Source organism: Lactuca saligna, chromosome 4 (assembly GCF_052625555.1).
Source record: "Lactuca saligna cultivar CGN05327 chromosome 4, ASM5262555v1, whole genome shotgun sequence".
NCBI lineage: Eukaryota > Viridiplantae > Streptophyta > Magnoliopsida > Asterales > Asteraceae > Lactuca > Lactuca saligna.
This window is the reverse complement of record NC_136420.1, coordinates 68,742,567-68,762,052: the sequence shown is the minus strand read 5'-3', so window position 1 is coordinate 68,762,052 and position 19,486 is coordinate 68,742,567. Positions and strand designations below refer to the sequence as shown.

Genomic DNA, 19,486 nt, shown 5'->3' with positions numbered 1-19,486 from the left:
GATTGATTGTTTATCTTTCATGTTAAAGTTATGATTTTTATTACATATATGTTAGTTATGTGTAGTTTAAATGATCAATCTAGTTACATTAGCTTGATTCTTAACTGTTTATGATCATTAAATTTTTAGGACTAGAGATTTATCCAATCTTAGGTTTAGATAATTTTAATTTTGTTAGAGAATTATAGTTATTCATGTTATGCTTGATTTATTGTCATGACTTGATAAGAATCGTTAGATCATATCTTTCATAGTTGAATTTATTTAAATGGTTGTGTTGACTAATTGCATGATCATTGAGATTAGATGTTCATTAATCATCAGTACTAGAATTTCCGACCAAGATAACTAGTTATAAAAATTAGTAACCAACTAATTAATTCATTGCATGTTAACGAGACAAATATAGAAAACTAAGGGGATTCGTATTCTAGGGGAAGTACTTTAAATCTATTGTTTAAAGTTAGTTCTTTGCTTTTATTTGCTTAATCTTAGCGTTTAAACAAGTTAGTTATTTTAAATAAGAAAACCCTCTTTTTACTTTTATGTCTCTAGTTTAATTATTATCCTATTTATTTGAATCAAAATCATACCTGTACTCCGAGAGTTCAATATCATTTCTTACCTTAGACTATATTGTTTCACAACCAAATTCTATTTGTGTTTTAAAACTAATTGAGATTCAATATGATGTTATAAATTTAAAAGTGATGGTATAAAAATAACACACCATCCCCATTTAAAAAAAAAAACCAGAAAAATTATTAAAATATTTCCGAAAATCATGCTTCACAATTTTATCATGAAACTGTAGTTATGATGTCATTTCACAAAAGAAATATTTTAAGTTTAATTTTGCCATTAACCTATTAAAAAATATTGAAATAGTTGGTCATGTTTTGCTGATGGTAAAAAAAGATGTTCAATTTGTTAGATGACAACATCATATGGCTGTCATGTTTGTGATTATCCTAAAAATAAATGAGGGCAAATTAAAAAAAGTTGTATTTTAAATTTTTAATTAGGAAAGTTCATTTTTTTTCTGTATTATTTAAAAAAGAAACACCCATATAAGAGGCTTACCATAAGTCCATTAAGTCAAACAAAACAACACCTAAGCAAACATTGAAGCAACAATACTAACCTAATTTGCATGCACTGGATTTTCAGTTTAAGCGCACTGAAGACACAGCAGCCATAGAAACTTCAGGTCCAAAGTTACTCTCCAGGGTGAATTTAATTTCTTATGTAACTGGCTAGTTTCTTTTGTATTTTTATTTATATGCATATCTTTTGTGACTAGGTCTTGACTTTGGAATCCCAATATGCAATATTCAGGAATAAATGACATGTTGTAGTTTTTTTAGACTTTGCAGAATTGTTGGTATGTGTAGATAAATATTTGCCTAATGTTCTATAATATTGATTTTAATTTCAGGATCAAGGAGGCAAAACTCCTTTTCGATTATGCTGTCAACTCTATTAACATCTGCGTTTGACTTATTTGATCTATTTTTAGTTTTTTTGCATCTGCAACTTTTAAGATGCATCTATATCTCTTTTTGGCATGCGATCATATAGAATTTGTGTGATTTTTGTTTTGTTTTAAATTACAATATTTTAGTAAAAGTTCATTTTTTATTTGTAAGAAGATTAAGGCAGCCTGCTATTTCTTACAAAAACATCTATATAAAAAACTTTAAAAAAAAATACATAAATACATAATACATAAAAAATATATAAATACTTAAAAATATATATAAACATCTATATAAAAAGCGTTAAAAAAAATACATAAATACATTAAAGTATATAAAAATACATATAAATACATAACACATAAAAATACATAAAAAAATATATAAAATGGTTAAAAATACAAATAAATAAGTAAAAAAAATACATTTATATATTTAAAATACATAAAAATACGCAAATATATACATATAAAAACATAAAAAATACACAAGTACGTAAAATTGATATAGATATATAAAAAATATGTTTATACATTATATAGAATTTTGACGAAATCTACCAAAAAATCCCATTATTTTCAAAAAATTAACAATTTTGTCCCATGAACTGCTAAACAGGTCAAAAGGACTAAATTGAATAAATTAATCAGTTTTTTGGATTTTTCTATTCAAAATATGAAAAAATCAGAACTTTTTATTCAAAAAATAAAATTTAGAACTTTATTAAAAATTTACCCAAAATATTAGAACTCTAAAGATATCCCTCCATAAAAATTACAAACAAGAGGAGAAAATGAAAAAATAAAAACGAACGTTAAAGCCCATTGATGATAAAACATTAGAACTTCTAGAATGGCATATAGTCATATACAATAGTACAATACGAGCCCTTAGCAATTAGCCCATTACAATGCCTATTAAACCTAAACTATTTCAAATTAAACAATCTATTTTTAATCGAGTTTAAATACAGTCAAGACTTAAAACCAAATAAACAACATAAGAAATCGAAAACGTAAAAGTGTATTTCCGTTTTAGAACCGCCAACGCAAGTCAAAAACAAATATTAGCACATAGTCCAAGGTCATTTTCGTAATTTCACAACTAACAATATTTACAAAACAAACCCATGAATATTAGGGTTATACTCTTTTAACTCATGAGCCATGGATGGAGAATCAAACCATGCACTCTTCAAATTATAGCAATTGTATCTTAAGAAGAAGACAAGGGTAAAATGGGAATTTTAGCAATTTGATTGAAAATTTGAGCTTGAAGTGAGCTTCGGATACATGACATGTGGGTCCGGCGACCATGGAATACGCCCTGACGGACACGGCACTGGTTGAGCTATGAACGTTGGAACATGTTCGCCTGGCATCAACACCGAAACCTCTCTTGCATTTTCAGATATCTAAAATGAACAAACAATAAATGTTAAGGACTTTAATACTATACATATACTAATTGATATACATATGTCATCATTACATCATACGTTATGATGATAGTTTAACTAAAAAACATTAAATTATAAGAATAATGCTAAAATGACTTGTACATTTCAGCATTACAAGTTATATGTGCATGAATGTATTTATTCTATAATCAATTCATGGGCAATTAACCCGAATATTTGTTTAATTGATGGTAAGCAACTTATCGACATATTTTAAGATAGATTAATCTTTGTAGTTTTGGAAAAATAAATTATAGTTTCGATGATTAATGTATGTAATAGGTTGATTTAGCGCATAATAAGGTTGAAAACGACAAATAATTTGGTAGTCATGCACAAAGATTGAGGAGATATGAAGGAATATTTTACGAGGATAGATACAAAAATGTTGAAAATATATGACAAAACAATGTCTTGATTCATTCGATTCCCCAAAATACGGGCAAATGTTGGATTAATCGGATCCCGACAAATTAATAATTGGGTAATAATATAACATATTTCAATAGGACAAATGTATGCATTTTTATAATACATAAGTGCGTAGTAAGTTGTATGCCTCGAAGACTTAAAATACTTGTTAAGTACAATTAAGATAACTCGAAAGATTCATCCATGTAGCCTACATACCATTTTTGGTGAGCTTTTTTTTTTTTTAGTTACGTGTTGTGTATCTATATATAATAATATCCAAAATAATTACTTATGTTATTTGTTATTTGGTATGTTTTGTTTTGGCATATGTGTTATATATTAGAGGAGATAACTTTTTTATCTTTGTTATTTGTTATGTTATTGGTTATGTGAGATAGTCTTATTTTGTCATATATGTGTTATGTATTAGAGGAGATAAGCCCCACGGAAGCATGTCATGTTCCTATCCTAATCTTGCCAACCAAATATCGCACAACTCCATGAAGCCAAAAGAGAGTTGGGGCCTAGAAACCAGCTAACAATTTGTTGGATAATTATGGGGTCATCATGCAACTATCAAAATCAAGAAAATAGTATAACAAGGAACATGCACATGCTTCCTTATAGAATTAAAGAAACACAAAAATGCCCAATAAATTCAAACATCAGCCCTCCATTCCCCTCACCCTCTTGTATTGTCTTGTGGGCATCCCTATCATATCAAGTATTAACCATCTTCTAAAGTTTATAGGAGTGTAGCCACTATCCAAGTGGACCTCAAGAAAATGACAAAAAGATATAATATTAATAACTTTTGTCACTTTTCTATAATTTTGGAAAAAGTTTAGAATACTAAACTCTTTAACTAGAGCATATTTATAACTTATTATTATTACCAATGGAGTGGGTGATATATTATTATTATTATTATTATTTCTAACACTTAATATTCATCAGCCATTTATATATTTATTACCTATTTCTATATTTATTATAGTATTGCATGTACCTTTATAGTTTTTTATTAATGTGTAAATATTAAATATACAAAAGAAAATTTAATATTTTTATAGAAAAATATATTTAAAATGCATTTATCAAACCGATCAAAATGACACTGATGACAAACTCACCTAGATAGAAAGATAACTTTAACTGATGTAACAAAAATAAATAAGCTTTAAAGATAGTTCTTGAAAGTCTTCTGAAGTACAGGACGAATTAACTATGAAAGGGTTCTTAAAAAGCCTCGTACTATACTGAATTCAAAAGGGGAAAAAATTAATAACCTATATACAACTGTTTTCTCTGAGAAAACGACTATTAGAAAAACAAAAAAAACGAGGTCGCTTCAATATATAGCTTAAATGCCCATAAAACTATTTACCTATAACTTTCTTTAAAATAGCATAACACACTCAAACATAAAGGTTTAAAAGTATATATATACAATTTGTGTGATTATATATATAGAAATTGAAATGAGTGTAATTGCAATGTTGTGCAATAAATGAGGAGAAAATAAATAAGAAGATTTAAACAACCAAGGGCCCATAAATTGAGAGTTGCGATACACAAGAGAGACAAAAAAAGCATGTACAAGCATGGCCTTGTCTTAACAAAGAGGGCCATGACATGTTCTCTCGATCAAACATATACTACTTTTTTTTCCCACCACAAATTAAATCATAAAAGAAAATTTTGTTGTTGCCTTAAAGAAGCATATCAAAAGGAATAACATAAACTTTTCAAAAAAAAGCTCCAAAACCCCACAAAAAGAATGAAATTTGTATTAAGAAATCACGTTCATTCTAGACATTTCACAAATAATGGAACAAACTTATATATATCTTATCAAATTACCATCGCAAATGCAATTTTCCAAAGGTATATCAATAAAGATCGTTGCTAAATGCAAGATTGACAAAATTTTGTTTGATTTTATGATTTAAAACAAAATAATGTGATATATATCTCTGTAAAAATAGATAAACGCGCAAAAAAGAGCTTTATTTAATTTCTCAAGTAGTACTAGTATTAAATCTTGGAACTTTATAAAAGTTAAAGAATTCAGAAAATGCACAAACAAACGGAAAATCAAGTTCATCACATGTTTCAGATTTCCAAAAAAAAAAACACAGAATTAAATTCAACCACAGGTTCAAGAAATAAGAAATAATCAATTTTGTATGCAAATTTCTCTGGTAATTTGTTTAAAGAACTTAGCAAAACTTAAAGAAAATTCTACTTCGAACGTTTGTAAAGTGAACTGACCTTGAAGGAGGAGTTCGCGAGTTTTGAATTGAAACCCATCTGAGAACCAACATCTCCGGCAGCATTCCGACCACCAGCCCTGCCACCACCGGGAGACACCGGAGACGTTGTTCTGAGAAACCTCTCAAAAATGGCCATAACAAGAAACATGGAGATCAAGATGGCAGTGGCAACAAACCCAAAAGAGATTGCATTTACAGATTTATCAAAATGTCTCCAATGATCATCTCTTTGTTCTTGCGAGTACAATGACGGAGCTTCGGTTGGTGGCAAGAAACCCATTGGATGAGCATCATCTCGACCCATTACAAACTAAAACACAGTGTTTCTTTATAATATTTTGGTTGATGTTGAAAGATTGAAATCCGTTGGCTTCGGATGGCATTATGAAAGCATGTTAGGGTTTGAAAGTTGGTGTCCAGCCTGAAGATAAAGATTCACAGGGATGAAGATGGAGAGCATGTGAAAGTGTGAAACTTTACAGATGGGGTGACTGAAGGTTGAAAAAGAGAGATTTTGGGATTTGGGTGAGTGTGTGTGTGTGAGTGTGTGTTCTTGTATACTTGTTGAGTTTATGGGGGTGGCCTTTTTGAGAGAAGACCGAAGGTGGGAGGCGTGTTCGGTGTAATATGGTGTAAAGATTGTTTGATTTTTTTTATAAAAGGTATACTGTAATAAGTACTTTTAATTTAGTCAAAATTATTAAATATTTTAAAAAGTTAGCACAAAAATCATTTAAATTGTTAACGATTATAAAAAAGAAAAGGAAAAGTTTGAAATAATATAAGCAATTATAATCCGAGTTCTATTTTGGTAATAATATATCTTGTCTATGGGCCCTTTAACATTTTTCCTTTTAATTTGGTAATTTTTTACCGACTATTGTTGGATTCAAGCCTACAACCAAAATTATTTCCACAAAATTTCGTCAAAAAATGTAAACTTATTTATTTGGTTAACCTTAGGCTTGACATAGTATCTAGACATAGAAACTCTATAAAGCCCATGTGGCTCGGCAAACACACATCAGATGGTGCTCGGTATGCCGAGCTTTTATGCCCTTATTGACACATTCTTGTTGTTTTTTTCTCTTTGGAAAAACTTGGCAAAGGTGAAGGTTGCGGCAGATAAGAGAAATTTGAGATGAAACTCGACACCCACAATAAAACTCTCAGCCCAAAATTAATAAACCCTATACACACTTTCTCTTTTCTTCACGCAATCAATATTTCTATCGCCATCATCATCCTTCCTCATATCCACCTATAACATTCTAAAAATACAGATTAAAATTTTGTTTTTAAATCATTCTCAAACACATCGTAATCATGTCAAATCAATCAAAATGTATCATAGTAAAATTATCATCAGAGTATATAATCCAAAAATCTCATAATGCGGAAAACATAGGCGAATGCCGGTCTTTCAGGCCCGACCCTTCCATTTCGAGCTGAAAGTATCTAAAACACAAACTAAAAACTATAAGCACAAAGCTTAGTGAGCTTTCCCAAAATACCTAATACCATACATACATACGTAACAGTCAAAACATAATTGGTTCTATTTCACTCCTTCGGTATCTTTCAACTGGTATTGGGTCTATTTCACCCCCTTTCAGTATCTTTCAACTGGTATCGGTACTATTTTACCCCTGCAACTAAGCATACAATCATATCAGCGAGAGTCATGAAGACAACAAGCACATGCAAGCATAACAGTAAGTGTCACAAAGACAACTATCATTCTACAAACATAATTCATTAGGTCGACATTGGTGCATTCGACCTGCGAGTATAATGAAGGAAAACTCGCCTCGCAAAGCAGCTCAAAAGTCAACACGCTTTCAAAATCCCACAATAGGTGCTAAACACCACCTGGATAATCACACAAGGCAAGACCTTAATGTACATATTATCAGTTTAACAAAAGTTCACATGTCAAAAGTCAACCCTCATGATCAATGGTCAAAGTCAACAGCTAATGTTGACTCCAGCCGACCGCCACGACGTGGTCTTTCTTGGCCACATCGTAGCCACATACGACGAAACAATCGTCTCAGTTGCCATATCGTGGTGGCCTAGGACCACGCCGTGGTAGCTGGGGGTTCCAACAGCTTAATGTATTAAGTTGTTTTTTTATATTTCAAGAGCTCCAAAGCTCAAATTTGTTCCAAAATGTGATCTAGAAGGATAAAGATTCTAACTTTATCTATTAGGAGCACCCAAAAGGTCCAAAACCCAAATCCTTAAGTCCCCAAAGGCTTAACAATGCAAGATCTTAACCAATAAGCACTTATTCCTTAAAGTATGAAGTCCATCCTTTCTGGAAGTGATTCTAGTACCAAAACTAACCTAAAAGTTGGTGTTTTATAGACATGCATGTCCAATGCATGTCTTGAACCCTTATTAGGTCAAAATGAGGGTTTATGACCTAAATCTCATGCATGGATTGAAAACCCAACCAAACTCCAAATCCAAGGCTCAAAATACACCAAATATCCCAGAGATTCATAAAGTTGAAATCTTTAAGAGATCTCACCATCCCAACAAGCAAAAAAAAAAGAAGTTTATGGGACAAAACTCAAGATCTAGCAACCTAACATGATAAAAATCGAGTCTTGGACACTTACAAAGCTCCAAAAGAGTGCTAGCGTGAAGAATGGAGAGTTGCTTGTTTGATCTTTGCTTCCTTATGTCACATCCCCATACCAGAACAATGGAAACGTTGGGGGTGGATGACATCATGTACAGTATCACAACAATTGCATAATAGTAATCAAAGTACAACAACTATGATATTGATAAAGTATAGTTTTACATCTGTGTTCAGATCAATGTATATTTTACACCAAAACGTATAGCAAAACTAAAAGACGTGACTCTATGAAGCTCCGTCTTCTCGAAACCTGTGTGGATACCTATTTACTGGTTTCCTGAGAATACAAGTGATTTTGAAAAGAGTGTCAACAACTAAGTTTGCGAGTTCATAAGCATATTTGTATGAGAAATATGTCATTTGTTCCTTGAAAATGTAAGTGTGTTCTTCCAGAAAATCATATATTTTCTGTTGTAAATGAATTGTAGTCTTAATGCCCTAAGACCTAAAAGTGTAAATGTTGTTGTACTATGAAATAGTATGATGTAGTTTTAATCCACATAAAACCATAAAATGAATGTTTTCAAAAATGTAAGTTTCTTTGTATTGGAAAATAGTATAATGTAATTGTACTTGTATGAAACTCTGTGAATGTATGTGTCTGGATCCACCAGTTGTACTGTAAAATATTATATTACAGTTTTATTATTTAATAAAACTATGTGAAGTTGTTTAGGTATTTGTACATTAATCGTATTGTTTAATACCAAATTATGAGTTATTATAACCATACTTGATGACCTAGGATGGCCTGATACGACATTCTTCAGGCGTCAGAATCGTTACGACATTTGTCACCCCAGGCCTATCGGCCTAACTGTGCATACAAGTTCAAAGGCCCTGTTCTGATCAAGGATCGAGTACGCTAAGCGTACAAGCTGAGGCTGAGTTGACTCGGATTGACTTTTGACTTTTTGACATTGACATGTTTTTGACCAAGTTTGACTTAAGGGTATTTTGGGTAATTTGATTGTAAGTTAATTTTGGTCATGTTCCAATGAATAGGTGACTGGTAGAGTTGATATTCGGAGCAGTGTCCTGTTTGACGATCGTTTCATACTGAGATATAAGTTTTCCTCACTGTACTATGGGTCGAAGGTACTAATGCGAACCCACTTGGTTATGTATCCTGGTATGTAGGATGTTGTTATCCTGCAATGATTTGTTAGATTTGTATCCTGGTATATAGGATGTTGCTATACGGTAGTGCTCTGTAGATATGTCTATTTGTCTGCTGACTGGTTATATGTTTATTTGATACATATGTGGACATAGTTGTTGGATTAGATATCTAAGCCCATAACGATATTTGGTATGTACTTAATTTAATTTGTAGCATGGTCCTTTTGGGTTACCTTCACTCATGCAATTTGACAGAATGACTAGTGGAGAGAGAGAGAGAGAGAGTATGATTTATTATATGAATAATATATTGGTACTCAGAATGATTTAATTTAAATTTTAAGATTGATATCTTATTTGGAAATCATATTATTAATTAGTAATTAATAAGAAATTAATTTGATATTAATTTTTGGATTACATGAACTGATTAATAATGGATGGACTCTTTTGCAAATCATTGATAGTTGCAAAAATGGGATGATGGACTCCATAGTGTGGAGTAGACAAAATTTATGGGTATATATATATATATATATATATATATATATATATATATATATATATATATATATTGTGTGTGTGTGTGTTTGAGGTTTATTTTTGAGCGAGACAACAACTTTGATCATTTTCATGCTTATTTTTTCACACATAAAAATAAGAACGAAAACATAAAATGAAAAAAAATTACGTCAAAACGTAGACGGAATCAAATTTATATTGATATGTACATAAAAAAACAAATAAGTTTTTTTTTCAAAATTAATGAACGACAACTCTAAATTTATGTCGGATACGTCGAAACATTCATCAACTTCAATTTATACTGATACATACATAAAAACTAGCACATAGTAATTACTTTTTTAAATAAACGAACGATGCTATTATATGTGACTCGATTCATACGTAGGAAACATACAAAAAATTAAATACAAAAACGTAAAAAAATTTACGTTGAAGCATAGACAAACTCAAATATAATACGTTTTTTAAGTTAACGAATGAAAGTTATTATACATGATCCGACTTAAACGTACGAAACGTACATAAAATTAAGTACAAAAACGTAAAAAATATTATGTCGAAGCATAGACAAAATCGAATTTAAACCGACACGTGTATAAAAAACAAGTGCGCATTTAAAAAAAATTAACGAACGAAAGTATTAAATTCACGTTGAAACGTTGTGTAACATACACGTTCAGTTATCGAGTTTTGTAATGAATAATATTATGAAATATTATATGAATTTCAATATTGAGTTCTAAAAGATAGTTTTTTACTTGAAATGAAGTAAAACTATATTTAGAATCATTCAGAATATTATGGAAGTATTATGAGATTCCGAACAAAAGTCAAATATTTAAATTTATCGAAAATATAAAATTCAAAATAAGTATAATTTTATTATTGAACGTTGTAAAGAATCTCGTTCGAAGCATGTAGGCAAAAACCTAATCAAAATCCGAGTTATAATGAAGAAGTTATGATCAATCGAAGATCCGCGACAAAATCGACAAACACAATTTAGCGTAAAAAGTGAGTTTTCAATAAAGTACTTTTTAGCTTTAGTGATCTAAATAAAAGTCATAGTATTCGTTAAACCGATAATTTTTCATAAAAATAACATCGAAATCTGACTTCGTATGAAGAAGTTATGATTTTTCTAAGTTTCGGAATAGCAGTAGACAACTAAAAACTCGAAATAAATATCGAATAATTTTTAGCCGACGCAACCTAAATGAGAATCGAATGTCTCGTTAATAGTAGTACAACGGTAAAAAGGCAGATGGAAACAGACATCGGATGACGAAGTTATGAATTTTTAACGGATTTTAGTGTCTCAGTTTGTTAAAAATAATAATATTAAAAATAAATTCAAAACTAGCCAACAGAGTCTAAACAAAAGTTGTAGAGCATAATTTCTCCTACGCGTTCATATAAAAAGCATAAAAAACGGAGCTCATAAAGTTATGGATGTTTGAAGTACAAGGCACAAAATTCGAGAAAAATCCCAAAATCCGAAGAAGTTTGCATGGCCAGACTTCGGCCACGTCACCCTCGCTCGCAGCGTGCCGCGTGTCTAAATTAGTGAGTCATCTGAGGCCTGTGTTGCTCCCTCCTCGCACCAAAGGTTCGGTCCAATAAGAATCTGATGTGTGCCTTCCACTTGTCGCGGTCTTGCATGCTCGCCACCTGCTACTCTCGCATGCGCGCCACCTGCCTTTGCTGCTGCCACGTGCTTCTCCCCCTTCGGCCGAAGATCCTCGCCTCACACCCTGTATAAAGAGGGGGTGCGAGATCTCCTGGTTATGGTTGGAATTTCTCACATTTTTCACTCCTAGACCCTCTTTTAAGCTACTTAGCATCCCCCGAAGCCCTGGGATGATACTCAACACCCGAAACATGTTCCAAAGTGCCCGAGAAATTTATCTTTTCAGTTTGTAGCTCAAACCTCACAAGGCTTGATTTTCAAGAAAGCTCCCAGTTTTCATCGAAGAAAGCTAATTATAGTAACGAAGTGCTGCCCAAATTACTATTTTAACCTCCAGTTAATTCACGGTGAGTTCAATATATAGGAACAATTGTATGTTATGTGTTGTATGTGCTATGTGCTTTTTCGTGTTATTATTTCATGCTATTATGGTAGCAAAAGTTGTACCTTTGACCATGTGATCAGTGAAAGGACTTCGATTCATGATGATATTGGTATGTAGCATCTGGCCGTGTAGAGCATGCCTCGTAAGAAAATGACATCTACCCTTATGGCATTGGCAAAAGGTTAGATAGGGCTAAAAGCCTGAAATATACAAAAATGTTTAATCAGAAAGTGTATGTCTTTTGTACCATTTGGGCCGAATCTTTATTGATGTATATCGAGTATTGAAATTGTTATGTCACTTTGATTGTATATGTTTGAATTAAATCATTGATTGATATGGGAAGCTTGTCACATGATTTACGTATGTTTTTGTTGTTCTTTGTTCCTCTTTACTTCTGCCATATTGAAATATATATATATATATATATATATATATATATATATATATATATATATATATATATATATATACACACACTAGCCGTCTACCCGCGCAATGCGACGGGCGGCAATAACTTTGTTTTGGCAATTAATTTTATTTCAGTGAATAGTTTCTAAACAGAAGTTAAAAAATTCAATAAATAGATTTCTTGCGACAATTTGTTTAACTGTGATAACATGTAAAAATCCATAAATAACACAATGATGTGGATGATGTTTGCGCATGGTTTGGTTAAAAAGAAAAGTTTATTATTATCTTTCGTCAAAAATAAATGTACATTTTTTTGTTTCAAAATAATTTGTATGTTGTTTTCGCTTAACATATAAGTTGCATTATTTTTTTGTTATTAAAATAAAATTATATTATTGTTTTGGATATAAAGTATGTCGATAGTTTCTTATTAAAAATCAAAATATGTCCATATTATAGAGTTTTGTAAAAAAAAGTAGAGCAAATTACACATCTATTCCTTTTTATAGGATTGATATTATCTATATTTTTTATTTTGTTTTTATAATGGTATACATATTAAGTTATAATATGGAACCTTTTTATTTAATAATTCATTGGTTAATCAATATATTAAAATAGTTGGTTTCCGGTCGATTTAGATTAAACATGTTTGATTTTTATTGTCAAGAATTTATTTTTATTTAAGATTTTCTTTCTTGTAAAATGCATAATTTATTGGTTAATCAATCAAACATTTTCAAAACTAAAAATAATAATAAATTTCATGTAAAATGCATAGTTTTATTTTCTTTATATTGAAATTATTTTTTATTTTTGATAATTCTTATTTTCAGATTTGATATAAATGATGTGTATATATGTATAATAATGTATATTAACACTTTATTTAGAAATGAGTAATTTACACGAATGGTTCCTATGGTTTGGGATAATTTGCGCGTTTGATCTCTAATTTGTTTTTTAACTTGGAAGGTCTATATTATTTATTTTTGTTACGTGTTTGGTGCCTACTTTTTGTTTTTGTTATGTGATTGGTCTCTATCTTACCTAAAAAAAATTATTATTTAAATACAGAAAAATGATGGGGTAGGTAAGGTAAGGTGAGGGTGGGGTTGGATGTGTGTTTATTTAAATAAATAAAAAAATCAAAGACAAAATAATATTTTTAGGTAAGACGGGGACTAAGTACGTAACAAAAATAAACAGTAGAAATCTTTCGATTTAAAAAATAAATTAAGAACTAAATACACAAATTACCCTAAAGCATAACGACCATTCATGTAATTTACTCTTTAGAAAGTAAAAGTTTTAAGCTTAAAAAAAAATAATGAATAACTTTGTTTTCGTTCATTTTCACTTTATATTTATAATCTATATTAATAAGTAATAATTAATTTGTATTTATATTTATAATCTATATTAACAAGTAATAATTAATTTGTATTTTTGTGTATTTTGTATAATGAAAATAAAGATTATAATCAATATTTATAGACATAATTTAACTTATTATCCAAGTATTAATTAACCTCAATAATAAAAGCGTGAGTTATAACTTTCAATTTAAATTTTGAATCGTTGCCTAGCATTTCCAATTTTCCACAATATGTGGAACACGTTTTTTATTTGCTCTTTTACATAAGGATTTATTAATTTTAGTTTACGCATAATATAATTTTAAATTAAACAGTTGCCTATCTTTTCCACCTAAATAGGGTTAACTAATAAATTTATTATTATTTTATTGGTTGTTACTTGTAGCATGAGCTAAATCGTTCGGACGTCTTAAAAAAATAATATTATTATATTGAAGCTATTTTTGGAAATAGTGAGATTTCCATTATAATTTATTATATATATATATATATATATATATATATATATATATATATATATATATATATATATATATATATATATATATATGGCATAGCGTTATACTTTATCTATTATTAAACTCACTAAGTGTCACCGCTTATCCCTCTCAATGTTTAACTATTGCAGGTAATAAGAATCATGTATAGACATATACTATTAGAAGATTTTGAATAGATAATACTATTAATTTTGTAATTAGTGTTCATGTATGTTTAAAACTATAATATCCTGGGTAGTTATGTAATAAATATAATACTTTGTAAGTCTTATAGTCGGTTTGTATCCAGTCTTTTGTAACCAACTTATCAATGTACAATGTTATTTATAAATATGCATGTAGCATGTTTTGAAGTAATTTGGAGTAACTTGGAGTAATATGATGTAGTTTTAAGCTTTATTGAAAGTGGTTCTTTCAATCATATGAAAGTGTGGGTCTTTCACATTGACCATCTTAAATTTATATTGATACATATATAAAAATAGGAAAATCTCCAGAAAAGTCATAATATTTTACTATACTTTACGATAATGTCTAAAACTAAAATTTGTTTATGAAAAAACATGAATTACCCATAAAAGTGATGATCTGACCATTTTTTCCCGGTTTCCGATTTCATTATTTACTTGGTTTCATTAAAGTCTCATTATTTTATCATAATTTACGAATAAGTCCTAAACTAAAATTAAGTGATGATTTGACATTTTTCTCCTTGTAACATATATTTATCGATTTCATTGCTGACATGGACGCCTAGTTAATAAATGAACTGATAAGATGGATACGATGAGTTATATAATGTTACACTTATCGTTTTGTTTATGTATTTAGGTCAACAATGAAAGTGGTAAAATGTGCCTTTCCGGGAAAAAAGCGGGAAATGAGCTGATGAGGTGGATATACCGAGTTACATAAGATTAGATAGCCAATTTGAAATTTCTTATAAACTTAAAAAATATCGAAGTTGTTGTTAGTTTGTCTAATTATTACAGTCTTCGTTGAATGCATTCTATATTCCAAAAAATATACAATATATCAGGATACCAAATTTTATGATAAACATAACATTATATAACCCAACATACCCATCTTATTAACTCATTTAATGACTAGACGACCACGTCAGCAAAGAAACTAATAATATGTATGTTACTAGGTGAAAATGACAAAATTGTCAGTTAATTTTATTTTGATACTTATTCGTAAATTATAACAGATTAACGGGACTTTAATAGAACCGGGTAAACAATGAAACCGATAAACTGGGAAAAATGGGTAAAATTGTTATTTTTACCGGTAATTTATGTTTTTCGAAAACGAATTTTAGTTTGTGACTTTTTCGTGAATTAGGGTAAAATATTAAGACTTTTCTAAATATTTCCCATAAAAATAAGCATGTAAAAAATTAGATTTTTTTAGATTAAAGAACGAAAATTATATAAAAAAACAAATTACATATACCACGGAGGATAAACACGAAAATTTAGTAAATAGATGGTGAAAATAATATTTTGCAAATTTCGTAGTGAAAAGGGTCAAAATGATATTTTAAAAAGTAAATTAGTAGAAAAGCCATAAACTCATAAATATTAAAATATAGACAAAGTTACATAAATGGTTTCTGTAGTTTATCTTAGGGATGAGCATAGGCGGGTATTCGCCTCATTTAGTGAGAACCGGAACCGGAACTGGCGATTCCTAGAAAGTTAGAACCGGAACCGGAACCGCTCTAGGTGGTTCTTAAATTTTTGGAACCAGTCTCGGAACCGGCGGTTCCGGTTCCGAGAGCGGGTAACCCGGTTACATTAACTTTGTTAACTTTTGTTGATAAAACCGCAATTTAGTTCGATCTAAATCGTATCAATTCGGACTAAAGAGAACAGAATCGGACCAATATATTGTAAACCGGTCTAAGTAACACCCCCCCCCACACACACACACACATATATATATATATATATATATATATATATATATATATATATATATATATATATGAACCGGTTTCGGCGGGTAACCAACGGGTAGCGGTTCAAATAAAATGAAAATTGGAACCGGAACCGGAACCGCTTAAGGCAGTTCTAGTTCCAGAACCTGCAGTTTCGAGACGGTTCCGGTTCCAAAAGCAGGTACCCAGTTTCGATGCTCATCCTTATTTTATCTATGATCACAAACTCAATCATACTACATGAAAACACCAAATTACTCTCACACTAATAGACAAAAACTAGAGATGTTATTGAAAAGCTATCCATGCAAGTTTTAGAAACCATGAGGATTATATTCGTAAAAAATTTTAGCAAGAACTAAATTTGTGATTTGGATCTCATTGACTTAGACTCTGCTAGGACGTTGTCCCTAAACTCCGCCGAGGACGAAACCCCTTGGAAACCAACCAGGGGCGTTGTTCCAAAACCTTATGTTTCCGAATTATCTTAAATTATAAGTATGCAATCTTAAATTATGACTATGCATTCTGTATCTGTTGTCTTAAATTGTAACCAAAAGATGATCGTCTGTTTTAAATAGAATCCTAACTATATTAGAATATTAATAACCTTAAACTTAAAATGACTAAAATATATTAAATAGTTAAATCTAGCAAAGATGATGAAAAATATGGAAATCAAAACCAATATAAGTATAATAAATTATAGACATAATTGTTTTATGCAACATAAAATCAAATGTTATATTTTCACCAGGTAGGTATTTCATCTTATTTTAATATGATAGCTTATTTTTTTGTTCGCTAAATACGAAAATAATAAAAAATGCAAAAAGTGAAAGTGTCAGGAAGAGTCGCAGAACTGCATCCATAATTGATGGATTGGATTGGGAATGGGTGGATGCGAACAAAATAGTACAACCTCGAGAAGCATGAAATTATTTTTATATGGGTCCCACTAATTTTATTGTACAAATACGCTAGAAGGCTGGTAGATATATGTTTTATATCGGTTCAATTTTAGTTCATATGGTATACTAAAAAACGAGCATATTTACTTGGTCATTAACCACGAATGTAAATACTATTTCGGTGTTTGTGGTAGTTAGTGATTGGGAGTACGGATCGTCACACTGAGTCAAATTGTTTCTCTTTCTATTTCTCTTTATCTCTCTACTTTTTTCCATCTTTCTGTATATTTTAATTACTTAAATTATATATATATATATATATATATATATATATATATATATATATATATATATTATAATAAAATAAAAAATAAGAGGAATATAATGATGTGTATACCAAACTTTTAACAGTTGAATGTGGTGATGAGTGGATACCAACAATATAATAGTTAGTGATAGGTACAACGAAATATTTTATACTTCTTCCGTCCCAAATTGTTCACGTTTGACTTTTTAAGTTTTTTTTGTTCAAATTTGATCTTAAATAATTTACTTTTTGTTATATAATTTTTTATGCAAGATATATGAATAAATTGTTTTTTAAATGTATTTTAATTGTTATAAGTTTCATCAAAAATTAGATAATACAAATAAAGTTATAGATGGTCAAAATTGACATAGAAAGATTTCAAAAATCAGACGTGGATAATAATTTTGAAACGGAGAGAATATAGCATAAATTATATCTTGTTTTTATGGTTTGGTTAGCTTGGTACTTTTAGTCCAATCCATGATGAAGTTTAGAAAAATTATACTTCACAACATTATTCAATTTAAAAAGAACATTATATATATATATATATATATATATATATATATATATATATATATATATATATATATATATATATATATAGATCCAGTAAAAAAAATTCTTTGGTAGGAAGGTAAGAAATTTTTTTTCTACATATTTTTTTGACGAACAAAAAAAATGAATCACTAGATGATTCATTTGTAAGATGATTCACAAGAAAAAAATTCTCAAAAAAACATCTATATGATTCATTTTTAAGTAAATTAAGAAAAAAATCTACTTTTATGACAATTTTAGTGAATAACAACAAAATCATTATATAAATGAATCATCGAGATGTTTTTTTAAAAATTTTTGTGTGTGAATCATCTTACAAATGAATCATCTAATGATTCATTGTGTTTGTTCGCGAAAAAAATAATTAAAAGAAAAAACTTCTTACTTTCCTACCAAAAATTTCCTTCTTATTTGATCTTGACTCTCTCTCTCTCTCTCTCTCTCTCTATATATATATATATATATATATATATATATATATATATATATATATATATATATATATATATATATATAATTGTTTATTTAGATTTTATTTAACATTTATTGAATATATTTTTCAATGTTTTTTTTATATTTTGTTCATTTATATTTTTTGATTTTTTTTGATGTCTTTTAAGTAGTTTTTACTAGTTTTTTGACGTGTTGTTTGAATATATTTACAATTTCTTTTTTGACGTTTTGTTTGTTTATGATTTTAAAAATATTTTACGTAAAAAATGTAAAAAAAAATCCGTTAAATGTGAATATTATTATCATAGATTAGGTACAAAATTATTATTTTTAATAAGATTAATAGATAGGCTAACTTAAACTCAAAAACAGGTTTCAAGTTATTAATAATGGCTAGTTGGAAATCATATAACTCAAAAACGAACAAAACTTCTAAAAATAAAAAAATAAACCCAAAAACATTGACACATGTGTTTGAGATATATGAATTCTGATTAGCCTTTGTTATTCATAACAAAATGTTAAAAACTTTCTAAAACAAAAAAAGTTAAACTCAAAGTCATTAACACTCGTTTCGAATTTCGGTTAGCCTATAGAATAATTCTATTAAAATAAATAATTTTATACCTAAGATGTGTTAATCATATTCACATTTAATAATTTTTTTTATACTTCTTATACAAAAAATATTTATAAAAAGTTGTACAAAAATATAAAAAAACAAAACATTAAAAAAAACTAGAAAAATTATTCAAAAATCCATCAAAAAAATGTAAATTAACAAAATATTAAAAAAACATTAAAAATATATTTGAATAAAATTTCTAAAAAATATAAATAAATAAAATAAAATGTAAGCGACAAATATAAAAAAGTTAAACAAGAATATATATATATATATATATATATATATATATATATATATATATATGTATGTATGTATGTATGTATATACACACACACAAAGATAAAAGAAAAACAAAAATATAAAAGTAAGGGTAAAAT

The 19,486-nt window shown here is 29.0% G+C and overlaps 1 protein-coding gene across 1 annotated transcript; it reads right to left on the bottom strand.

Moving 5' to 3' along the window:
- Positions 1-2,482: 2,482 nt before the first annotated feature.
- Positions 2,483-6,254, bottom strand: LOC145042086 (CTTNBP 2 amino-terminal-like protein). The gene is made up of 2 exons (XM_078990449.1): positions 5,626-6,254; positions 2,483-2,892 (listed from the first exon to the last, which is right to left on the bottom strand). Exons 1-2 carry the CDS (start codon positions 5,929-5,931, stop codon positions 2,725-2,727), a joined length of 474 nt encoding a protein of 157 aa, XP_078846575.1. The 5' UTR covers positions 5,932-6,254; the 3' UTR covers positions 2,483-2,724.
- Positions 6,255-19,486: the final 13,232 nt, after the last annotated feature.